Source organism: Xenopus tropicalis, chromosome 8 (assembly GCF_000004195.4).
Source record: "Xenopus tropicalis strain Nigerian chromosome 8, UCB_Xtro_10.0, whole genome shotgun sequence".
In the NCBI taxonomy this organism is placed as follows: Eukaryota; Metazoa; Chordata; class Amphibia; order Anura; family Pipidae; genus Xenopus; species Xenopus tropicalis.
The window spans coordinates 144,945,938-144,973,140 of record NC_030684.2 but is presented as its reverse complement, the minus strand read 5'-3'; the positions used below and the strand labels follow the sequence as shown (position 1 = coordinate 144,973,140).

General features: G+C 55.6%; 1 protein-coding gene across 1 annotated transcript in view; it reads right to left on the bottom strand.

Annotated features, from left to right (window-relative positions):
- Positions 1 to 27,203, bottom strand: part of pi4kb (phosphatidylinositol 4-kinase, catalytic, beta) — a 48,904-nt gene that overhangs the window by 5,103 nt on the left and 16,598 nt on the right. Inside the window, 5 exon segments of the mRNA NM_001102734.1 lie at positions 63 to 167; positions 276 to 385; positions 1,421 to 1,648; positions 4,154 to 4,381; positions 8,532 to 9,480. Coding sequence (NP_001096204.1) covers positions 63 to 167; positions 276 to 385; positions 1,421 to 1,648; positions 4,154 to 4,381; positions 8,532 to 9,455 — 1,595 coding nt within the window. The 5' untranslated portion in view covers positions 9,456 to 9,480.

The following is a 27,203-nucleotide window of genomic DNA, read 5'->3' as shown; positions in this document are numbered from 1 at the left end:
TGAGAGACCATCCAGGCCCTGCCCTCACCACACAGATCCGCCCCCACCGGTTTCCCTCTCACCTGACTTTCTCCTGCCAAGGTTCCTTAAGGGCCACAGCTGAGGGGTCTTCAGGGTCCCGCCGGAATGTAGTCGGGGTGTGTGCCAACTGCTCTGAGAGGCGCCTCCTGGGGAGACAGAGAATGAGTGAGTGCCCCCCTGGTGCCCATTACACCCCCTGCCCAGCCCTGTGCCCCCCGTCACTCTGCATGGCAGCCGCAGGAAGGGACTCTCACCGGATGTCGCCGGCGGCTATAAACACGGGGTCCTTGCTCTCCTGGCTCGTGATACTGTCCACCGAAAACTGGGAGATGTTGTCACAGCTGTTGGTGTGAAGTTCCGGCAACTGGGGGTAAGAACAGACGGGGGGGGGGGGGGGGGGGGTTTGGGTAAGAACATGGAGTGACACCTTCCTGCTTACCCCAGACTAGCCACCCTGCCTCTGCTCTGTACTTCCTGCTCCTGGGCTGCTCTCTTTCCCATGGTCAGGCAGGAACCCCCCCCTGGGTAAGTGAATCCAATCTCCCCCCAGTACTTACCCAGGTACAGAGCTCTGATTCTCTGTACTTCCTGCTCCTGGGCTGCTCTCTTTCCCATGGTCAGGCAGGAACCTCCCCCCTGGGTAAGTGAATCCAATCTCCCCCCAGTACTTACCCAGGTACAGAGCTCTGATTCTCTGTACTTCCTGCTCCTGGGCTGCTCTCTTTCCCATGGTCAGGCAGGAACCCCCCCCGGGTAAGTGAATCCAATCTCCCCCCAGTACTTACCCAGGTACAGAGCTCTGATTCTCTGTACTTCCTGCTCCTGGGCTGCTCTCTTTCCCATGATCAGGCAGGAACCCCCCCCCGGGTAATTGAATCCAATCTCCCCCCAGTACTTACCCAGGTACAGAGCTCTGATTCTCTGTACTTCCTGCTCCTGGGCTGCTCTCTTTCCCATGGTCAGGCAGGAACCCCCCCCTGGGTAAGTGAATCCAATCTCCCCCCAGTACTTACCCAGGTACAGAGCTCTGATTCTCTGTACTTCCTGCTCCTGGGCTGCTCTCTTTCCCATGGTCAGGCAGGAACCTCCCCCTGGGTAAGTGAATCCAATCTCCCCCAGTACTTACCCAGGTACAGAGCTCTGATTCTCTGTACTTTCTGCTCCTGGGCTGCTCTCTTTCCCATGGTCAGGCAGGAACCTCCCCCTGGGTAAGTGAATCCAATCTCCCCCCAGTACTTACCCAGGTACAGAGCTCTGATTCTCTGTACTTCCTGCTCCTGGGCTGCTCTCTTTCCCATGGTCAGCCAGGAACAAACACCCCCCCCCCCCCCCGCTAGTTACCCAGGTACAGAGCTCAGTACTTCCTGTTCCTGGGCTGCTCTCCTCCCCCCGCACTCACCTCCACCTGCAGCTCCCCAATATCATCCACAGACCAGGCCTCGTCATCGTTATCGTAATTAGGGACAGTGGTGAAGCTGCTGGCGCGCTGCTCGTGGGTGATGCCGCACTCGGGGAGGTTCTCTACAGAGCGGGTGCTGCGGATCCGATTCTCAGGGATACGGACCGGGACCAGAGACGTCTCAAAGTTCTCACATTCCAGAACCTCCACGTAGATCAGATAGGGAGCCTGGGGGCGGGGCATTAGCAACATGCAGTGTGTAAGGTAGCCTATCACTGTGCTCTGATGGCAGCCCAGGGGCCCGCCAGTGCTACATACACACACACAGGGGCCCGCCAGTGCTACATACACACACACAGGGGCCCGCCAGTGCTACATACACACACACAGGGGCCCGCCAGTGCTACATACACACACACAGGGGCCCGCCAGTGCTACATACACACACACAGGGGCCCGCCAGTGCTACATACACACACACAGGGGCCCGCCAGTGCTACATACACACACACAGGGGCCCGCCAGTGCTACATACACACACACAGGGGCCCGCCAGTGCTACATACACACACACAGGGGCCCGCCAGTGCTACATACACACACACAGGGGCCCGCCAGTGCTACATACACACACACAGGGGCCCGCCAGTGCTACATACACACACACAGGGGCCCGCCAGTGCTACATACACACACACAGGGGCCCGCCAGTGCTACATACACACACACAGGGGCCCGCCAGTGCTACATACACACACACAGGGGCCCGCCAGTGCTACATACACACACAGGGGCCCCCCAGTGCTACATACACACACACAGGGGCCCGCCAGTGCTACATACACACACAGGGGCCCCCCAGTGCTACATACACACACAGGGGCCCCCCAGTGCTACATACACACACAGGGGCCCCCCAGTGCTACATACACACACACAGGGGCCCGCCAGTGCTACATACACACACAGGGGCCCCCCAGTGCTACATACACACACAGGGGCCCCCCAGTGCTACATACACACACACAGGGGCCCGCCAGTGCTACATCCACACACACAGGGGCCCCCCAGTGCTACATACACACACACAGGGGCCCGCCAGTGCTACATACACACACACAGGGGCCCGCCAGTGCTACATACACACACACAGGGGCCCCCCAGTGCTACATACACACACAGGGGCCCCCCAGTGCTACATACACACACACAGGGGCCCCCCAGTGCTACATACACACACACAGGGGCCCCCCCCTGCTACATACACACACACAGGGGCCCCCCAGTGCTACATACACACACACAGGGGCCCCCCAGCGCTACATACACACACACAGGGGCCCCCCGGTGCTACATGCACACACACAGGGGCCCCCCAGTGCTACATGCACACACACAGGGGCCCCCCAGTGCTACAGACACACACACAGGGGCCCCCCAGTGCTACATACACACAAACAGGGGCCCGCCAGTGCTACATACACACAAACAGGGGCCCGCCAGTGCTACACACACACACACAGGGGCCCCCCAGTGCTACATACACACACACAGGGGCCCGCCAGTGCTACATACACACACACAGGGGCCCGCCAGTGCTACATACAAACACACAAGGGGCCCACACCAGTGCTACATACACACACACAGGGGACCACCAGTGCTACATACACACACACAGGGGCCCGCCAGTGCTACATACACACACACAGGGGCCCCCCAGTGCTACATACACACACACAGGGGCCCGCCAGTGCTACATACACACACACAGGGGCTCCCCAGTGCTACATACACACACACAGGGGCCCACCAGTGCTACATACACACACACAGGGGCCCGCCAGTGCTACATACACACACACAGGGGCCCCCCAGTGCTACATACACACACAGGGGCCCCCCAGTGCTACATACACACACACAGGGGCCCCCCAGTGCTACATACACACACACAGGGGCCCCCCCCTGCTACATACACACACACAGGGGCCCCCCAGTGCTACATACACACACACAGGGGCCCCCAGCGCTACATACACACACACAGGGGCCCCCCGGTGCTACATGCACACACACAGGGGCCCCCCAGTGCTACATGCACACACACAGGGGCCCCCCAGTGCTACATGCACACACACAGGGGCCCCCCAGTGCTACAGACACACACACAGGGGCCCCCCAGTGCTACATACACACAAACAGGGGCCCGCCAGTGCTACATACACACAAACAGGGGCCCGCCAGTGCTACACACACACACACAGGGGCCCCCCAGTGCTACATACACACACACAGGGGCCCGCCAGTGCTACATACACACACACAGGGGCCCGCCAGTGCTACATACAAGGGCCCACACCAGTGCTACATACACACACACAGGGGACCACCAGTGCTACATACACACACACAGGGGCCCGCCAGTGCTACATACACACACACAGGGGCTCCCCAGTGCTACATACACACACACAGGGGCCCCCTAGTGCTACATACACACACACAGGGGCCCCCCAGTGCTACATACACACACAGGGGCCCCCCAGTGCTACATACACACACACAGGGGCCCCCCAGTGCTACATACACACACACAGGGGCCCCCCAGTGCTACATACACACACACAGGGGCCCCCCAGTGCTACATACACACACACAGGGGCCCACCAGTGGTACATACACACAGGGGCCCGCCAGTGGTACATACACACACACAGCAGGAAGTCCTACCTTATCCTTGGAGTTCAGTACCACGGCCTGCGTGTGTGGCACCCTCACCACGTGGTGGTCGAAGCCGGCAGTGGGAAGCCAGACCCGGGCGGGCAGCTTGTGGTTCAGTAGGGACAGTTCAGAGATGAGCCTTTGGGTCTTCTGCTCCTTGGTGGGAAGGGTGGCCAAGCGCTTTCCGATGGCCATGAGAGACTTGATGAATTCCCTCTCGGGAGCGAGGCGCACCGGCTGCCAGTTCAGAGACAGAGCCAGAGAGAGAGTTAGAGAAGGACAGGGTCTCCCCCAATCATGAGTTCCTCCCCACCCCTTCCTGGTGCAACGCAGCTTCCTGGGTGCAGATGGATAGACAGGCACAATGGCTGGCAGCCGACTCATTGGCATCACAGATACCGGCCCCACCGCTGGGCACCTGTACTACCAATATGCCCCCCCCCAAAACTCACCTGTCACTGGGCGACCCCCCAGCACTCAGGCCACAGCAGCAGCCCCTGGAGGCAAAGGGGTTAATATATACAATTTAATATGGAGCAGATCTGGTACCCAGTGGGCACAGGAATCAGGCACGCTAAAGAACAGAATTCAGGGTTTGGGGGGTCACCCCTTCAGAAGATTCAGATTAGACCTGACCCCCCCAATCCAGCCAACCAAATCCAATCACTGGTTTGGCCACTTCTTTCTAGGAATTAAAGCTTAAAGGGCAAGTTAACCACTAACTCTGAAGACACCAATTACTTTTCAGCTCCGGCTCCCTGGGCTCTTGCGGAACTGCAAGTCTCAGAACTCCAGCAGGAACCAACAGGGCCGGAGCTGCCGTTAGATCTGAGCGATCTGCCAAGGGGAAACAAAACCACGAGAGAAGGAATAAATAATAATGAAGAAATTGATACAGAGTTAGAGAAAATTAATTGACGGATTTCCCACAGAAAAAAAACAAAAATGGACATTTTTTTCCCCATTTCCCAGGACATAAATGATTGAAATTTGGACAAATAAACAGCATTTCCTCTGCCACGCCCCCCTTGCTTAGGGCACCCATTGGTTAGTGGTCGAGGGCCTTTGGATCCATAGGGATCTCCCAAACCTGCATTTAGGGAGCCTGGGGCCCCTCTAGTGAGGGATTAGGGCCAATAATGACAATAATGGGGTCCTAGAGTGGCTACCAACCTCTCCTGGCAGGCTCAGAAGGGATGCTGGGAGCAGTAGTTCACAAAGAGCTTTATGCCACACAGACTGCCCCCGGGGGCAGGTATAGAGCCCCCTGATTGGAAGGGACATTCCGCCCCCACTGACCCTGTGTGGTGTTTCCAAAAAAATAAGGGGGGCCCAATGGTGCTTCCTGTTGGTAACTGGGCAACAAAATAGCCCCCACCCCCCCAAAATGTGCAGAATCTGCAGCCCCAGAACCGTGCCCCCGGCCCATTCTCACTCCCTCCTTGCAGGGTGGCATGCAGGTATCAGCAATGAGGGGGTGCAGGAAGCTGGGGCCCCCCAGTAAGGGAGACGTGGCTGTGCCAGGCAGTGAATGGGGACACCTCTCAGACACATGCACGTGGAAATGCCGACCAATGGCAGCGTGGGATGCCCGGCCAGGGGGGGGGGTAAGCGTGCACAGGGGCTGGGGGAGGAGGCGGAGCTCCTAGGCATGGGGGTGGGGTTTAGGGTGCAGAGGAAATGCTGCTGGAAGGAAAGAGAAGCCAGTAAGTCCCCAGCCAACTCCACGAGATGCGGCGGCCACTTACGGAGCAGAACGACCTATCGAGACTTTCCGAACTGGATGAGAGCTCCTGGGAAAAAGGGGCGGAGGGAAAGGCACAGGGGGATAAAGGGGAGAGAAAGGCAAAGGTTTAGCCACCAAATGTCACAGTGCCCCATTCTACCCACCCACTGCAGAGGGACCGGTGGGACGGCAGTAATATTTCTACCACTGCCAATCAGAGCAGCTCTTTCCTAAGCCTTCCCACAGCCAATCGGCGCAGCACTTCCTCTATGCTCTCCCAGAGCCAATCAGAATAGATCTCCTTTAACTCAAATACAGCCAATTAGCAGTTATTTTCTGAACCTCTCCATCAGCCAATCAGCGCAGCACTTCCTCTATACTCTCCCAGAGCCAATCAGCGCAAGTCTTCCCTATACTCTCCTGGAACCAATCAGAGCAGCTTTTCCCTGTACTCTCCAGAGCCAATCAGCACAGGCCTTCCATAAGCTCTCCTAGAGCCAATCAGGGCAACTTTTCCCATGCTCTCCCACAGCCAATCAGGGAAGCTTTTCCCATGCTCTCCCAGAGCCAATCAGGGAAGCTTTTCCCATGCTCTCCAAAAGCCAATCAGTGTAGCTTTTCTCTAGCCTTTTGCAGTTGGTGCAACTCTTAAACAAATTCGCAAGAAGCCAATCAGCACAGCTCTGGAAATGATTCAAAAAAAGATCCAGCAACAACAAACGGTACTTCCTACTGCTATGGTTTCTTTTCTATTTACTGTTAAACACACAGGGTATACAGTGTATATTTCTATTTACACATTCGGGAGTTGCCATAGTGTTTCCCTTAGACAGTACAGTATGGGGTACAGTTTATTGTGTGCCCAGAGCATTCCTTCTCTGTATATTTGTATTTATACATATGGGTAGGGGGTGCCATAGTGTTTCCCTTAGACAGTACAGTATGGGGGTACAGCTTATTGTGTGCCCAGAACATTCCCTCTCTGTATATTTGTATTTATACATATGGGTAGGGGGTGCCATAGTGTTTCCCTTAGACAGTACAGTATGGGGGTACAGCTTATTGTGTGCCCAGAACATTCCTTCTCTGTATATTTGTATTTATACATATGGGTAGGAGGTGCCATAGTGTTTCCCTTAGACAGTACAGTATGGGGGTACAGCTTATTGTGTGCCCAGAACATTCCTTCTCTGTATATTTGTATTTATACATATGGGTAGGGGGTGCCATAGTGTTTCCCTTAGACAGTACAGTATGGGGGTACAGCTTATTGTGTGCCCAGAACATTCCTTCTCTGTATATTTGTATTTATACATATGGGTAGGAGGTGCCATAGTGTTTCCCTTAGACAGTACAGTATGGGGGTACAGCTTATTGTATGCCCAGAACACATGGCACCATACGGGGCCCTAGAGACAGTGAGTGCCAGTTTACAGCCCAGTAAGGGAATTATTAGCAACGTTTCTAGGGATAATGGGAAGCCTCGTGCATCACAGGGGCCCGGGTACAATGAAGCCATTGACTTGCCTAGAATGGGCCCTGTGTCCCGGGCATCATCTGACTCAATCAGCTCTGTGCAGCCAGCTGCCAATCATGTGTTGAGCTGATGCCCGTCTCCTACTGGGTGTCACTTCCTCCCCGGGGCCCACACTCTGCTGCATTTCTTGGGGTTTCCCTGTACAGGCAGCACAGACTCACATCTACATACAGTAGCCTGGCCCCCATTGGGTGTTGCTGTACTACAATTCCCAGCAGCCCCTGCTACTCCAGTAGTTCTACACCCTGGGTACCAGTTATACTGATCACCTTGCCTCATGGGGGGGGTAAGTACAGTACAGAGTACAGTCGGCTGGCGCGTGACACGCACACACAAGTGGGAGGAGTCACACCCACGTGCAGGTTTGTATGACTCAGCGCTGCAGTCAGCTGGGCCCGGGGCATGTATCTGTGTATAAAGGTGACAGGGAGGGAGGGGGGAAGCCCTGGGATTCTATACAGTCTTCTATGGCTCCCTGCTGAACTCTCCCGGGGTGGGGGGGGCATTGCACTGGGAGGCAGAGCGAGACTAAAGAGTTAACCCCGTGGGTGGCAGGCACGGGAAGGAATGACGGGCATGCCATAGATAAATCCCCCCCCCCCCCCCTTGGCACAGGAATAAGGAATCTCTCTCCCCCATTCACAGCCGGCGTGACTCCCGGGAACCGACCCACAGAACCCTCAATGGCACTTTGTCCCGCAGCCCAGACAAAGGGAAAGATGACAGGAAACTGCTTTGTCTGCGAGTGGAACGGTGCCAGCCCCACACATCTGCAGGCTGGCAGCTCCTACTGAGGGTGCCCAATGAGTTGGCCTTATGCCAGCCGAGACAGTCAGAGGAATCCCGCGGCCCCAGTACAAAATAGACTGAATTTTTAGTCTCTTGGCCAATCAGGAGCCTAGCTCTTCTGTACTCGGCCAATGACAAGGTTAGGTTTCCTATCAATGTGGCCTGATGGGAGAGAATGGCTACTCCGCTTGGCAGCACTGCAGTAATTCATTAGCACTGGGTATTGGGTGGCGCCGAATGTGGCCCTGTTATAACCAGGGAAGGTTGGACTCTGAGGCCCCCATTCCGCTGAGGATAACACAGCACCCAGTGGCACCCAAAGTCGCCCATCTCACCTCGTCGTCGTTCTCCACTTTGGGGTTGCTGGACGTCCGCTTCAGGTTGCTGCTGAGGCTAATGCTGACAGTGGCGTCGGATTTGGACCTTTGGTGAGTCCTCTTGGAAGGCGAGAGGCCCGTGTCTGGGGCCAGGCTGAGGGGCGGGATCTCTCGCTTCTTGTGGGCGGGCTTTAGCTCGTCGGAGAGGATCAGCTTGCGCAGCTTGGTGCCGCGGGAGTGGCGCTGGGTGGAAATGTGCATGTCGGAGGAGTAAGCGCCGAGGAGCCACGCGCACTGCAGGGAGAAGTTGATGCTCTGCCGGCAGCGATGGACCACGTAGGGTTTGATGGCGTCGCCCACGTCCTCGTCCATGTGGATGTACATGTTGAGCAGCTGCGGCAGGTAAAAGTCCACGTCCTCGTAGCGGAAACAGAAGAGGCGGTTGCCGATGTAGGCCTGCACCCCCGGCTCCTTGGAGTTGTACAGGTACGAAATGGCCATGGAAACGTCGAACAGCTTGCACTCGAAGAGCCGCAGCAGCCACGACTGCTTGGCCGAGTTGTTCTTCTGCCTCCGGCGGGCGCTCTTTACACTGTTTATGTCTATCAGTGACTCCTCCTCCTCAGTAATCCTGGAGGCGCTGACAGGGGGCCCGCAGCTCTCGCTGTGTCTGGGCCCCGCGTCCCCATTGGCCAGGGAACCGCCATCGCCAGTGTCGCTACCATCTATCTTGTCCAAGCTCTCTGCCGAGGAACCGCGAATCAGCTTAACCTTGTCCAGCACATCCTGGCAGGCCTTCTCCGCCACGTCCGGGTCTATAACCATCTGGGCCTCCCCCACGCCCTCCGTAATCACACACAGGGGACTCCCTCCATTGCCCCGCAACACCAGGGTCGGGTCGGAGAGCTTCGCAGGTACTGGTTCCACCATGGTGTCTCCCATCTCAGGCTCAGGCCTCAAGTCAGAGCTGCACGGAGAGAGAGAGACAGATAAATCAGAATAGAAATGTCCGAACCAAACAGCAACCAATCAGCTGTGCAAATACACTTATTATTCAGCCCAGATCCCCAGGGGAGAGACAGCGGTACCGCTTTATAGATCCCTGGGTAAGGTCTCACCTAGAGCTCTGGGTTCTACAGAGCAGATCCCCAGGGGGCAGAGAGAGACAGCGGTACCGCTTTATAGATCCCTGGGTAAGGTCTCACCTAGAGCTCTGGGTTCTACAGAGCAGATCCCCAGGGGGCAGAGAGAGACAGCGGTACCACTTTATAGATCCCTGGGTAAGGTCTCACCTAGAGCTCTGGGTTCTACAGAGCAGATCCCCAGGGGGCAGAGAGAGACAGCGGTACCACTTTATAGATCCCTGGGTAAGGTCTCACCTAGAGCTCTGGGTTCTACAGAGCAGATCCCCAGGGGGCAGAGAGAGACAGCGGTACCACTTTATAGATCCCTGGGTAAGGTCTCACCTAGAGCTCTGGGTTCTACAGAGCAGATCCCCAGGGGGCAGAGAGAGACAGCGGTACCACTTTATAGATCCCTGGGTAAGGTCTCACCTAGAGCTCTGGGTTCTACAGAGCAGATCCCCAGGGGGCAGAGAGAGACAGCGGTACCACTTTATAGATCCCTGGGTAAGGTCTCACCTAGAGCTCTGGGTTCTACAGAGCAGATCCCTAGGGGGCAGAGAGAGACAGCGGTACCACTTTATAGATCCCTGGGTAAGGTCTCACCTAGAGCTCTGGGTTCTACAGAGCAGATCCCCAGGGGGCAGAGAGAGACAGCGGTACCGCTTTATAGATCCCTGGGTAAGGTCTCACCTAGAGCTCTGGGTTCTACAGAGCAGATCCCCAGGGGGCAGAGAGAGACAGCGGTACCGCTTTATAGATCCCTGGGTAAGGTCTCACCTAGAGCTCTGGGTTCTACAGAGCAGATCCCCAGGGGGCAGAGAGAGACAGCGGTACCGCTTTATAGATCCCTGGGTAAGGTCTCACCTAGAGCTCTGGGTTCTACAGAGCAGATCCCCAGGGGGCAGAGAGAGACAGCGGTACCCCTTTATAGATCCCTGGGTAAGGTCTCACCTAGAGCTCTGGGTTCTACAGAGCAGATCCCCAGGGGGCAGAGAGAGACAGCGGTACCACTTTATAGATCCCTGGGTAAGGTCTCACCTAGAGCTCTGGGTTCTACAGAGCAGATCCCTAGGGGGCAGAGAGAGACAGCGGTACCACTTTATAGATCCCTGGGTAAGGTCTCACCTAGAGCTCTGGGTTCTACAGAGCAGATCCCCAGGGGGCAGAGAGAGACAGCGGTACCGCTTTATAGATCCCTGGGTAAGGTCTCACCTAGAGCTCTGGGTTCTACAGAGCAGATCCCCAGGGGGCAGAGAGAGACAGCGGTACCGCTTTATAGATCCCTGGGTAAGGTCTCACCTAGAGCTCTGGGTTCTACAGAGCAGATCCCCAGGGGCAGAGAGAGACAGCGGTACCGCTTTATAGATCCCTGGGTAAGGTCTCACCTAGAGCTCTGGGTTCTACAGAGCAGATCCCCAGGGGGCAGAGAGAGACAGCGGTACCCCTTTATAGATCCCTGGGTAAGGTCTCACCTAGAGCTCTGGGTTCTACAGAGCAGATCCCCAGGGGGCAGAGAGAGACAGCGGTAACACTTTATAGATCCCTGGGTAAGGTCTCACCTAGAGCTCTGGGTTCTACAGAGCAGATCCCCAGGGGGCAGAGAGAGACAGCGGTACCACTTTATATATCCCTGGGTAAGGTCTCACCTAGAGCTCTGGGTTCAGTTCTACAGAGCAGATCCCCAGGGGGCAGAGAGAGACAGCGGTGCCACTTTATAGATCCCTGGGTAAGGTCTCACCTAGAGCTCTGGGTTCAGTTCTACAGAGCAGATCCCCAGGGGGCAGAGAGAGACAGCGGTGCCACTTTATAGATCCCTGGGTAAGGTCTCACCTAGAGCTCTGGGTTCTACAGAGCAGATCCCCAGGGGGCAGAGAGAGACAGCGGTACCACTTTATAGATCCCTGGGTAAGGTCTCACCTAGAGCTCTGGGTTCTACAGAGCAGATCCCCAGGGGGCAGAGAGAGACAGCGGTACCACTTTATAGATCCCTGGGTAAGGTCTCACCTAGAGCTCTGGGTTCTACAGAGCAGATCCCCAGGGGGCAGAGAGAGACAGCGGTACCACTTTATAGATCCTGGGTAAGGTCTCACCTAGAGCTCTGGGTTCTACAGAGCAGATCCCCAGGGGGCAGAGAGAGACAGCGGTACCACTTTATAGATCCCTGGGTAAGGTCTCACCTAGAGCTCTGGGTTCTACAGAGCAGATCCCCAGGGGGCAGAGAGAGACAGCGGTACCACTTTATAGATCCCTGGGTAAGGTCTCACCTAGAGCTCTGGGTTCAGTTCTACAGAGCAGATCCCCAGGTCTGGGTCACAGGAACACAAAGACAGGTAAAACACTGCCAGGAACAGACTGATACAGGTATGGGATCCCTTATCCGGAAACCTATTATCCAGAAAGCTCCGAATTACGGAAAGCCTGTCTCCCATAGACTCCATATTAATCAAATAATTCAGAATTTTAAAACTGATTCCCTTTTCTCTGTAGTAATAAAACAGTACCTGTACTTGATCCCAACTAAGATATAATTACCCCTTATTGGGGCAGAACAGCCCTATTGGGTTTATTTAATGGTTAAATGATTCCCTTTTCTCTGTAATAATAAAACAGTACCTGTACTTGATCCCAACTAAGATATAATTACCCCTTATTGGGGGCAGAACAGCCCTATTGGGTTTATTTAATGGTTAAATGATTCCCTTTTCTCTGTAATAATAAAACAGTACCTGTACTTGATCCCAACTAAGATATAATTACCCCTTATTGGGGGCAGAACAGCCCTATTGGGTTTATTTAATGTTAAATGATTCCCTTTCTCTGTAATAATAAAACAGTACCTGTACTTGATCCCAACTAAGATATAATTACCCCTTATTGGGGGCAGAACAGCCCTATTGGGTTATTTAATGGTTAAATGATTCCCTTTTCTCTGTAATAATAAAACAGTACCTGTACTTGATCCCAACTAAGATATAATTACCCCTTATTGGGGCAGAACAGCCCTATTGGGTTTATTTCATGGTTAAATGATTCCCTTTTCTCTGTAATAATAAAACAGTACCTGTACTTGATCCCAACTAAGATATAGATAATCCTTATTGGGCCCAAAACAATCCTATTGGGTTTAATTAATGGTTTATTGATTTTTTAGAAGACTTAAGGTATGGAGATCCAAATTACGGAAAGACCCTTTATCCGGAATACCTTTGGTCCCGAGCATTCTGGATAAAGGGTACAAAAGGGTCCAGCCCAGATCCCACTCTGGGCTGACCCATACAGTATACAATGCTGCAGAGCTCACAGGCTGGCCCATACAGTATACAATGCTGCGGAGCTCACAGGCTGGCCCATACAGTATACAATGCTGCAGAGCGCACAGGTGAGGCCCATTAACAGTATACAATGCTGCAGAGCTCACAGGCTGGCCCATACAGTATACAGTGCTGCGGAGCTCACAGGCTGGCCCATACAGTATACAATGCTGCGGAGCTCACAGGCTGGCCCATACAGTATACAATGCTGCAGAGCTCACAGGCTGGCCCATACAGTATACAATGCTGCAGAGCTCACAGGCTGGCCCATACAGTATACAATGCTGCGGAGCTCACAGGCTGACCCATACAGTATACAATGCTGCAGAGCTCACAGGCTGGCCCATACAGTATACAATGCTGCAGAGCGCACAGGCTGGCCCATACAGTATACAATGCTGCGGAGCTCACAGGCTGACCCATACAGTATACAATGCTGCAGAGCTCACAGGCTGGCCCATACAGTATACAATGCTGCAGAGCTCACAGGCTGACCCATACAGTATACATGCTGCGGAGCTCACAGGCTGGGCAGAGCTCACAGGAGGCCCATACAGTATACAATGCTGCAGAGCTCACAGGCTGACCCATACAGTATACAATGCTGCGGAGCTCACAGGCTGGCCCATACAGTATACAATGCTGCAGAGCTCACAGGCTGACCCATACAGTATACAATGCTGCGGAGCTCACAGGCTGACCCATACAGTATACAATGCTGCGGAGCTCACAGGCTGGGCAGAGCTCACAGGAAGGCCCATACAGTATACAATGCTGCAGAGCTCACAGGCTGGCCCATACAGTATACAATGCTGCAGAGCGCACAGGCTGGCCCATACAGTATACAGTGCTGCAGAGCTCACAGGCTGGCCCATACAGTATACAATGCTGCAGAGCTCACAGGCTGGCCCATACAGTATACAATGCTGCAGAGCTCACAGGCTGACCCATACAGTATACAATGCTGCAGAGCTCACAGGCTGGCCCATACAGTATACAATGCTGCAGAGCGCACAGGCTGGCCCATACAGTATACAATGCTGCAGAGCGCACAGGCTGGCCCATACAGTATACAATGCTGCAGAGCTCACAGGCTGGCCCATACAGTATACAATGCTGCAGAGCGCACAGGCTGGCCCATACAGTATACAGTGCTGCAGAGCTCACAGGCTGGCCCATACAGTATACAATGCTGCAGAGCTCACAGGCTGGCCCATACAGTATACAGTGCTGCAGAGCTCACAGGCTGGCCCATACAGTATACAATGCTGCAGAGCGCACAGGCTGGCCCATACAGTATACAGTGCTGCAGAGCTCACAGGCTGGCCCATACAGTATACAATGCTGCGGAGCTCACAGGCTGGCCCATACAGTATACCAATGCTTGGAGCGCACAGCGTGCCCATCCGTATACAGATGCTTGCACAGATGCGCACAGGTGGCCATAACAGTATCAATGCTGCCAGAGCGCACAGAGCTGCGCCCACGTATACAATGCTGCAGAGCGCACAGGGCAATGACCCCAACTACAGTATACAATGCACTGCCAGGAGCGCACAGGGCTGGGCCCAGCATACAGTATACAGTGCTATGCAGAGCGCACAGGCTGGACCGATGACACGTATACACATGCTCGCAGAGCTCCAGGCTCGGCCCATACAGTATAACAATGAACTGCAAGGAGCGCACAGCTGGCCCCCATACAGCACTTATACAAGAATGAGCTGGCAGAGCTCCAAGCGCTGGCCCATACAGTACATACAAATGCTGCGGAGCTCACAGGCTGCCCATACAGCTTAACAATGCTGCGAAGAGCTCACAGGCTGGACCCATACAGTATAAATGCTCGCACGAGCATCCACAGTGCTGGCCCTTACACGATTACCAATGCTGACAGAGCTCACAGGCGTGGCCCATACCAGATATACCAACTGCTGCAGAGCTCACCAGGCTGGCCCATAGCAGCTATACAATGCTGCCCATAAGCTCACGAGGACTGGCCCACACAGTCAATACAGTTGCTGCCAGAGCCTCACAGGCTGGCCCATACAGTAGTACAGTGAGCTGCAAGAGCGCACAGGCTTCGACCACATACAGCTATAACAATATGCTGCCAGATGCTAACAGGCCGGCCGCATACAGTATACACACTTGCTCGACACGTCTCAACGCTGGCCCATACAGTCGATTACAGTGTCCTGCAAGCCGACAGGCTGACCCATTAAGACTAGTACAATGCCTGCAGAGCTTCACAGGGCTGACCCATACAGTTATTACAATGATGCGAGCTCACAGGCTGGCCATACCAGTTTACAGTGCTGCAGAGCGCTCAGAGCGTGAGCCCATACAAGTATACAACTGCCTGCGAGCTCACAGGTCTGGACCACTACAGTATACAGTGCTGCAGAGTCTCAACAGGCTACGGCCCACTAGTATACAATGCTAGCGGACAGCTCACAGAGCTGGCGCCATACGATACCAGTGCTTCGGCAGCGCCTCCCAGGCTAGGCCATACAGTGTTATATACAGTGCTGCAGATCTCACAGCTGAGACCCATACAGTAATACAATGCTGCAGAGCTCACAGGCTGAGCCATACAGTAATCACAAACTGCAGAGCGCCCAAGCAGGCCTGCCCATACAGACTATACTCAATGCTGCAGAGCACTCACGAGCTTGCGCCCATACAGTATACAATGCTGCAGAGCTTCACAGGCTGGCCATACAGTATACAATGCTGCGGAGCTCACAGGCTGGCCCATACAGTATACAATGCTGCAGAGCTCACAGGCTGCCCATACAGTATACAATGCTGCGGAGCTCACAGGCTGGCCATACAGTATACAATGCTGCAGAGCTCACAGGCTGGCCCATACAGATATACAATGCTGCAGGCTCACAGGCTGGCCCATACAGATATACAATGCTGCAGAGCTCACAGGCTGGCCCATACAGTATACAATGCTGCGGAGCTCACAGGCTGGCCCATACAGTATACAATGCTGCGGAGCTCACAGGCTGCGCCATACGGTATACAGTGCTGCAGAGCTCACAGGCTGACCCATACAGTATACAATGCTGCAGAGCTCACAGGCTGGCCCATACAGTATACAATGCTGCAGAGCTCACAGGCTGGCCCATACAGTATACAATGCTGCAGAGCTCACAGGCTGGCCCATACAGTATACAATGCTGCAGAGCTCACAGGCTGGCCCATACAGTATACAATGCTGCAGAGCGCACAGGCTGGCCCATACAGTATACAATGCTGCAGAGCGCACAGGCTTGGCCATACAGTATACAATGCTGCGGAGCTCACAGGCTGGCCCATACAGTATACAATGCTGCGGAGCTCACAGGCTGGCCCATACAGTATACCATGCTGCAGAGCTCACAGGCTGGCCCATACAGTATACAATGCTGCGGAGCTCACAGGCTGGCCATACATGTACTATACAATGCTGCAGAGCTCACAGGAAGGCCCATACAGTATACAATGCTGCGGAGCTCACAGGCTGGCCCATACAGTATACAATGCTGCAGAGCTCACAGGCTGGCCCATACAGTATACAATGCTGCAGAGCTCACAGGCTGGCCCATACAGTATACAGTGCTGCGGAGCTCACAGGCTGGCCCATACAGTATACAATGCTGCGGAGCGCACAGGCTGGCCCATACAGTATACAGTGCTGCGGAGCTCACAGGCTGGCCCATACAGTATACAATGCTGCAGAGCTCACAGGCTGGCCCATACAGTATACAGTGCTGCGGAGCTCACAGGCTGGCCCATACAGTATACAATGCTGCGGAGCTCACAGGCTGGCCCATACAGTATACAGTGCTGCGGAGCTCACAGGCTGGCCCATACAGTATACAATGCTGCAGAGCTCACAGGCTGGCCCATACAGTATACAATGCTGCAGAGCTCACAGGCTGACCCATACAGTATACAATGCTGCAGAGCTCACAGGCTGACCCATACAGTATACAATGCTGCAGGGCGCACAGGCTGGCCCATACAGTATACAATGCTGCAGAGCTCACAGGCTGGCCCATACAGTATACAATGCTGCAGAGCTCACAGGCTGGCCCATACAGTATACAATGCTTGCAGAGCTCACAGGCTGGCCCATAAATTAAATGCTGCAGGGCGCACAGGCTGGCCCATACAGTATACAACTGCAGAGCGCACAGGCTGGCCCATACAGTATACAATGCTGCAGAGCGCACAGGCTGGCCCATACAGTATACAATGCTGCAGAGCTCACAGGCTGGCCCATACAGTATACAATGCTGCAGAGCGCACAGGCTGGCCCATACAGTATACAATGCTGCAGAGCGCACAGGCTTGGCCATACAGTATACAATGCTGCGGAGCTCACAGGCTGGCCCATACAGTATACAATGCTGCGGAGCTCACAGGCTGGCCCATACAGTATACAGTGCTGCAGAGCGCACAGGCTGGCCCATACAGTATACCATGCTGCAGAGCTCACACCAGGCTGGCCCATACAGTATACAATGCTGCGGAGCTCACAGGCTGGCCCATACAGTATACAATGCTGCAGAGCTCACAGGAAGGCCCATACAGTATACAATGCTGCGGAGCTCACAGGACCGACCCATACAGTATACAATGCTGCAGAGCGCACAGGCTGACCCATACAGTATACAATGCTGCAGAGCTCACAGGCTGACATATACAGTATACAATGCTGCAGAGCTCACAGGCTGGCCCATACAGTATACAATGCTGCAGAGCTCACAGGCCGGCCCATACAGTATACAGTGCTGCAGAGCTCACAGGCCGACCCATACAGTATACAATGCTGCAGAGCGCACAGGCCGACCCATACAGTATTCAGTGCTGCAGAGCGCACAGGCTGGCCCATACAGTATACAGTGCTGCAGGCTGCAACAGCGCTGACCCCATACACATATAACAACATGCCTGCAGACTCCACAGGCTGGCCCCCCTCCAGTATACAATGCCTGCAGAAGCGACCAAGGACGCCGCCCATACACAGCAATAATTCCAGTGCTGCACAAGGCGCACCAGGCTCGACCCATACAGCTTTCTACGTCGCTGCCACGACGCGACATCGCGACACCCTCAGTTCATACAATGCTGCACGAGCTCAGCAGGCTGAACCCATACAGCTATACAACGTGGCTGCCAGAGCGCACAGGCTGGCTACAGCTATATTACCAGTGTGTCAGAGCAGCACAGGCATAGGCCCATTACAGCTATACGTGACTCTGCACGAGCGCACCAGGCCTGGCCCATACAGTATACAAATGCAATGCAGAGCGCAGCTTGGCCTACAGTAATTAACAGTGCTGCCGAGCTCACAGGCTGGCCCATACTAGTATACCAATGCCTGCAGAGCGGCACAGGATGCGCCATACAGTAGTACAAATGCTGCGAGCTTCACGAGCTGCGACCATACAGCTATAACATGCTGCAAGAGCGCACAGCGTTGGCCATACAGTATACAGTGCTGCCAGAGCTCACAGGCTGCCCAATACCAGTAATACAATGCCGTTGCAGGAGCTACAGGCTGGCCCATACTAGTATGACAGTGCCTGCCACAGAGCGCACAAGGCTCGGCACACTACAGATATATACAATGCTGCCCAGAGCGCGACAGGCTGCGCCCATACACGTTACATGCTGCAAGTCACAAGGCTGCGCCATACAGATTTATACAATGACTGCGGAGCTCACAAGGCTAGGCCCATACGTATACAAGTGCTGCAGAGCCTTCACAGCTCGGCCATTACAGTTGCTTGCAAGAGCGCACAGGCTTGGCCATACAGTATACAATTGCTGCAGGACGCACGAGGCTGGCCCACTACATATACCAATGCTCCAGGAGCGCACAGGCATGAGCCCATACAGTATACAGCATGCTGCAGAGCTCAACAGGCCTGGCCCATACACGATATACAGTGCTGCAAGAGCGCGCACAGAGCTGGACCCATACAGTATACAATGCTGCCAGAGCAGCACAGGCTGGACCCATACAGCATACAACTGCTGCAGAGCGCACAGCGGCCCCATACAGTATTACCAATGCCTGCAGAGGCGCACAGGCTGGCCATACACGTATACAATGCATAGTCAGAGCGAGCCACAGGCTGGCCCATACACTGTTATACAATACGCCTGGACAGAGCGCACAGGCCGACCCACTACAGTATCACGTGCGCTTGCAGAGCGCACAGGCCGGCCCATAACCAGATATAACACTGCCTGCAAAGCGCACAGGTGGCCCATACGGTAATACATGCTGCCAGAGCGCAGCAGGCTGGCCCATACAGGCATATACCAATGCTCCGCAAGCGCACAAGGCTGGACCCATCACAGTATACAATAGATGCAAGAGCGCAAAGGCGTGGCCCATACAGTATACAATGGCTAGCAGACGCGCACAGGACTGGCCCATACAGCATTATGCACAATGCTGCAGCAGCTCAGCTGGCCCAATACGCGATACAATGCTGAAAGAGAAGCGCACAGCATGGCCCGCAATACAAAGATAATACCAATGCTGCAGCGCGCCCAGGCCTGGCCCAGTCGGAAATCAATGCATGCCAGAGCCGCACCAGGGCATCTGGCACCATACAGTATAAATCGCTGACAAGAGCGACACAGCGCTACGGCCCACTACAGGTATACAACTGCTGCAGACGCTGCAACAGCTGGCCCATACCGGGTGCCCTTATACAATAGCCTGCAGGAGCGCCAGGGCTGGGCCCATACGGTAACTATACCAGTGCTGCCAGAGCTCACAGGCTGGCCACATTACAGTTAACAAATGCTGCAGAGCAGCAAGGGCTGCCATACCTTATACAGTGCTGCAGAGCTCATCACGGCTAGAGCCCATGATCATGTATACAATGCCTGGCTCACGAGCGCACAGGACTAGCCCATACATATTACATGCTGCAGAGCGCACAGGCGGCCCCATACAAGTATACCAGTTGCATGCCGAAGCGCACAGGCTGGCCACCAATACAGCCTATACCGTACTCGCAGATCGCTACAGGCTGGCCCAGATACAGCAAATACAATCGACTGCAGAACGTCACCAGGCTGAGCCATTACAGCATATACAAATGCATGCAGAGCTCAACAGGCCACCCTACGTATACAATGCTGCAGACGCGCCCAGGGACCGAGCCATACAGTCTACCAATGCTGCAAGAGCACAGGCTGGCCCAACAGATATAACAAAGTGCTTGCAGAGCGCACCGGCTGGCCCCACACAGTACTACAGTGCTTTGCAGAGCGCCCAGGCTGCCACTACAGATTATACCAGTGCTGCAGACGCTCACACGGCCTGCCCCACTACAGTACATCACAAATGCTGCAGAGCGCACAGCTAGGCCCATACCAGAATACAGTGGGCTGCGAGGCACAGGCGGCCAAATACAAGCTATACAGTGCTGCAGAGACGCACAGACGCTGGCACATTACGCTACTACAAATGCTGCAGAGCCGCACAGCGCCTGCCCATACAGTATACAATGCCTGCAGAGATCACAGGCCTGGCCCACTAAGTTACAATGCTGCGCGAGCTCACAGGCTGGCCCAATACAGTTACAGTGCTGCAGAGCTCACAGCTGGCCACTTACAGTATATCCAAATGCTGCAGAGCGCACAGGCTGGCCCATACGTTATACCAAATTGCTTGCAAGGAAGAAGCAACCCCAGGGGGGGAGCTTGGGCCCCGCCAATACACGTATACAATGCGCCAGACGCGCAACAGCGCTGGACCCATCAGTATACAAGCTGCAAGAGCTCACAGGGGCTGCCCTACCGTATACCAATGACTGACATGGCCGCACAGGCTGGCCCATCAGGCATATACAATGCCGGGCAGAGACGCACACGGCCTGGCCCCATACGGTTGAATATACCAATCGCTGCAGAAGCGCAAACCAGGCTGTTCGCCCCATAACAAGCTATACACATACGACGGCACGAGCGCACAGGCTGCGCCCATACAGACTGATACAATGCTGCAGAGCGCACAGGCCTGGCCACATACAGTATACATGCTGAGAGCCGCCACAGGCATGGCCCATAACCAGATATCACAACTGCTGCAGAGACTCACAGCCTGGCCCATAACGGCATATCAATGCTGAAGAGCGCACAGGCTGGCCCACTACAGGGTATTACATCGCCTGCAGAGCGCCACAAGGACTGGCCCATACGTAATACCAATGCTGCACAGGGTAGCGCACAAAGGACCTGGCCCCATACCAGACTACAATGCTGCAGAGCGCACAGGCTGGCCCATACAATACAATGCTCACACGACGCGCACAGGCCTTGGCCCATACAGTACATACAATGCTGCAGAGGCGCACAGCGCTGGCCCCATTCGGAGTAATACGTGCTGCAGAGCTCACACGGCTGGCCACAATAACAGAATATCACAATGCTGACAGAGCAAGCACAGGCTGCGCCCCATACACATATCACAGCCTGAACCTGCAGAGCTCACAGGCTAGGCCGCATACAGCAATCTACAATCGGCTGCCAGAGCGCACAGGCGTTGGCCCACCTAACAGTATACAATGCTGACAGAGCTGCCACACGCTGGACCTACAGTAACAGTGCTGCCAGACCAGCGACGCAACAGCGCTGGACCCCTACGACTATAACAGTGACTGACAGAGCGCACCACGGGATGCCACAATCACAGTACACTACAGTGCTGCAGCGAGCCCTCCACAGGCATGGCCCTACAGTATACCATGCTGCCGAGGAGCTCACAGGCTGACCCAATAAGAACAATTGCTGCACGAGCTCACAGGCTGCGCCCATACAGCCTCATTACCAAATGCTTGGTCAGAGCTACACCAGGCAGGCACCCACTCGAGTATACAGTGCTGCCAAGAGCTCACCAGGCATGCGCCCATACAGCACTATACACAATGGCTTAGCCAGAGCCGCACAGGGCCGACCCATACAGTATTCAGTGCCTGTCCAGAGCGCACAGGCCCGGCCCATACAGTCTTACAAGTGCCTGAAGCAGACGCGCACAGGCTGACCCATTGTACAGCTATACAATTCGCTGCATGCAGCGCACAGGCGGCCCCTCGGCGTTAACAATGCTGCAGAGCGCACAGGACTGACCCAACAGTCATCACAATGCCTGCTCAGAGCGCACAGGCTGGCACCATACAGTATACAGTGCCTGCAGGCCGCACAGTGGCCCCCATGACAGCGCTAATACAATGCTGACAGAGCGCACAGGACCTTGGCCTGCACAGCTCATACCAGTGCATGCGCAGAGCTCCCACAGGCTGCCCATACAGCTATACAGATGCTGCAGAGCGCACAGGCTGGCCACACTACAGTATATACTGTGCCATGCCAGAGCCGCACAGGCTGAGCCACTACAGCTATACAAGTGCCTGCAGAGCGCACGGGCTGCCCACTAACAGTTATACAAGTGCTGCTCAGACGCGCACAGGCTCGCCCATACAGTAATACAGTGCTGCAGAGCTCACAGGTGGCCCACTTACATGATATACACTGCTGCAGAGGCGCACAGGCTGGCCGCATAACAGCATAATACAATGGCTGCAGACGACGCACAGCGACCTGACCCCATACAGTAACTACAACTAGCTGCAGAGTGCCAACAGGCTGGCCCAACCGCATACAGTATACAATGCTGCAGTAGCTCACAGCTGGCCCAAATACAGTATAACAATGCTGCCACGAGCCGCACAAGCGGCTGGCCACACTACAGTATACCAATGCCTCGCAGAGCGCACAGGTGGCCCAATAACAGTTATCACTGCTGACAGAGTGCACAGGACTAGACCCATACAAGTATACAACTCTGCTGCAGACGTGCACAGGACTGGCCCATAACGTTATAACAGTAGCTGCGGCTCACAGGCTGGCCCATAACAGTATACAATGCATGCAGAGCGCGGCTGGCCACAACAGTTAACAGTGCTCCAGACGCGCACAGGCTGGCCCCATAATATACAACTGCATGCAGCAGTGCACAAGGCTGAACCCATTACCAGCTACTAACAATGCTGCAGAGCTGCGCGCGCCCATACAGTATACCAGTGCATGCCAGAGCTCACAAGGCTTGAGCACACTTACAGTACCAATGCTGCCCAGAGCGCACAGAGCTAGCCCTACAGTCAATACAGTGCTGCAAGAGCGCCACAGGGCTGGCCCATACAGCATACTACAATCAGCTGCAAGAGCGACGCACCAGGCTGGCCCATACAGTATACAAGTCCGCTGCAAGCAGCTCACAGGCTGGAGCACCCATACAGTACTACAACGCTGCAAGCAACGCGCACCAGAGCTGCAGCCCATACAGCATATACAATGCTGCAGAGCCGCCACAGGCTGGCCCAACTAGAGGGTTTTGAGCACGGGGGATGCAGGAGAATGTAGTATGACGTCACTTCCTACACAAGCAGAATATGATAGCAAATGTCGCCCCCACCAAAAATAACAAGGCGCTGGGGCTGTTATCAGAGGCATCACATTGGTGTGACGCTGCCCGTGCACCCGATGAAGTGCCACCCTACCTGGATCCCACACGCCACTGCTTATGCGATGCCACGCCAGCGAGGAGAGCGGGGCAGTCAGGCTGACTGAGGCCTTGGGGCAGGAGTAGAGTTACATGGAAAGCCGAGGCTCTGGTTACTGACAGCCGCGCTCCGGCTCCGGATCAGGATACAAGTTTCCAGGACATAACAAAGGCATGAGGTTCTGCCAACAGAGCATGGAAACTCCCCCAGCCAGCCGGGTCCTACCCCCCACGCCACATACTCCCAGCCAGCCGGGTCCTACCCCCGCCGCCACATACTCCAGCCAGCCGGGTCCTACCCCCCGCGCCACATACTCCCAGCCAGCCGGGTCCTACCCCCCCGCCACATACTCCCAGCCAGCCGGGTCCTACCCGCCGCGCCACATACTCCCAGCCAGCCGGGTCCTACCCCCGCGCCACATACTCCCAGCCAGCCAGGTCCTACCCCCCCGCACCACATACTCCCAGCCAGCCGGGTCCTACCCGCCGCGCCACATACTCCCAGCCAGCCGGGTCCTTACCCCGTGCCACATACTCCCAGCCAGCCGGGTCCTACCCGCCGCGCCACATACGCCCAGCCAGCCGGGTCCTACCCCCCGCGCCACATACTCCCAGCCAGCCGGGTCCTACCCCCCTGTGCCACATACTCCCAGCCTCACTGTAACCCCCTGTGCCACATACTCCCAGCCAGCCTCACTGTAACCCCTGTGCCTCATACTCCCAGCCAGCCTCACTGTACCCCTGTGCCACATACTGCCAGCCTCAATGTAACCCCCTGTGCCTCATACTCCCAGCGCAGCCTCACTGTAACCCCCTGTGCCACATACTCCCAGCCAGCCTCACTGTAACCCCCTGTGCCACATACTCCCAGCCAGCCTCACTGTAACCCCCTGTGCCCACATACTCCCAGCCAGCCTCACTGTAACCCCCTGTGCCACATACTCCCAGCCAGCCTCACTGTAACCCCCTGTGCCACATACTCCCAGCCAGCCTCACTGTAACCCCCTGTGCCACATATCCCAGCCAGCCTCACTGTAACCCCTGTGCCACATACTGCCAGCCAGCCTCACTGTAACCCCTGTGCCAACATACTCCCAGCCAGCCTCACTGTAACCCCCTGTGCCACATACTCCAGCCAGCCTCACTGTAACCCCTGTGCCACATACTCCCAGCCAGCCTCACTGTAACCCCCTGTGCCACATACTGCAGCCAGCCTCACTGTAACCACTGTGCCACATACTCCCAGCCAGCCTCACTGTAACCCCCGTGCCACATACTCCCAGCCAGCCTCACTGTAACCCCCTCGATGCCTCATACTCCCAGCCAGCCTCACTGTAACCCCTGTGCCACATACTTCCCAGCCAGCCTCACTGTAACCCTGTGCCACATACTCCCAGCCAGCCTCACTGTAACCCCCTGTGCCACATACTCCAGCCAGCCTCACTTAACCCCCTGTGCCACATACTCCCAGCCAGCCTCACTGTAACCCCCTGTGCCACATACTCCCACGGCCAGCCTCACTGTAACCCCCTGTGCCACATACTACCCGCCCTCACTGTAACCCCTGTGCCACATACTCCCAGCCTCACTGTAACCCCCTGTGCCACATACTCCCAGCCAGCCTCACTGTAACCCCCTGTGCCTCATACTCCCAGCCAGCCTCACTGTAACCCCCTGTGCCACATACTCCCAGCCAGCCTCACTGTAACCCCCTGTGCCACATACTCCCAGCCAGCCTCACTGTAACCCGCTGTGCCACATACTCCCAGCCTCACTGTAACCCCCTGTGCCACATACTCCCAGCCAGTCTCTCTGTAACCCCCTGTGCCACATACTCCCAGCCAGCCTCTCTGTAACCCCCATGTGCCACATACTCCCAGCCAGCCTCACTGTAACCCCCTGTGCCACGTACTCCAGCCAGCCAGCCTCACTGTAACCCCCTGTGCCTCATACTCCCAGCCAGCCTCACTGTAACCCCCTGTGCCACATACTGCCAGCCTCACTGTAACCCCCTGTGCCACATACTGCCAGCCTCACTGTAACCCCCTGTGCCTCATACTCCCAGCCAGCCTCACTGTAACCCCCTGTGCCACATACTGCCAGCCAGCCTCACTGTAACCCCCTGTGCCACATACTGCCAGCCTCACTGTAACCCCCTGTGCCTCATTAACTCCCAGCCAGCCTCACTGTAACCCCTGTGCCACATACTGCCAGCCTCACTGTAACCCCGTGCCACATACTCCCAGCCAGCCTCACTGTAACCCCCCTGTGCCACATACTCCCAGCCAGCCTCTCTGTAACCCCCTGTGCCACATACTCCCAGCCAGCCTCACTGTAACCCCCTGTGCCACATACTGCCAGCCTCACTGTAACCCCCCTGTGCCACATACTCCCAGCCAGCCTCACTGTAACCCCCTGTGCCACATACTCCCAGCCAGCCTCACTGTAACCCCCTGTGCCACATACTACCCCAGCCAGCCTCACTGTAACCCCCTGTGCCTCATACTCCCAGCCAGTCTCACTGTAACCCCCTGTGCCACATACTGCCAGCCTCAATGTAACCCCCTGTGCCACATACTCCCAGCCAGCCTCACTGTAACCCCCTGTGCCTCATACTCCCAGCCAGCCTCACTGTAACCCCCTGTGCCACATACTCCCAGCCAGCCTCACTGTACCCCCTGTGCCACATACTGCCAGCCAGCCTCACTGTAACCCCTGTGCCACATACTCCCAGCCAGCCTCACCTCTGTAACCCCCTGTGCCACATACTCCCAGCCAGCCTCACTGTAACCCCTGTGCCACATACTGCCAGCCAGCCTCACTGTAACCCCCTGTGCCTCATACTCCCAGCCAGCCTCACTGTAACCCCTGTTGCCACATACTCCCAGCCAGCCTCACTGTAACCCCCTGTGCCTCATACTCCCAGCCAGCCTCACTGTAACCCCCTGTGCCACATACTCCCAGCCTCACTGTAACCCCCTGTGCCACATACTCCCAGCCAGCCTCACTGTAACCCCCTGTGCCTCATACTCCCAGCCAGCCTCACTGTAACCCCCTGTGCCACATACTCCCAGCCAGCCTCACTGTAACCCCCTGTGCCACATACTCCCAGCCAGCCTCACTCGTAACTAATGCACATGATCCCGCCTGGCACTGTAACCCCTGTGCCACATACTCAACCCACTAGCGTCCGTAAGCTCCCCTGCCTATACCCCGCCAGCCTCCTTAACCTCTGTACATCACTCCGCCAGTACTGAACCCTGTGCCATACTCAGCAGACCTACCTGTAATATGTCCACTGGAGCTTAACTCAACTGATGAGCTTGGGCAGCAGCCTATGATACTACTAGATTCCATGATCGGCACTATCGAAGTAGCGGGCATGGCAAGATAGATGCACTGGGCCTGCATGCCTCAGTAGGAGCCTAAAGTGTCAACACTGGTTCATAACAATACGTAGTGGGAATCAGCAGTGCGGCCCCCCCTGGCATTCTGCCTTCCAGTTAGGAGGGGCCTTGGGGAGATCACTGGCATAGTATAGTAAGCAGAATCCCTATTAAATGCTTTGCACGTGCCAGTCTGGTACCAAACCAACAGCAGGGTACAGCACTAGGGGCACGGCTGCGACGCTAGGCAGCCAGGGTACGGCACTAGGGGCTCTCTCCGCGCC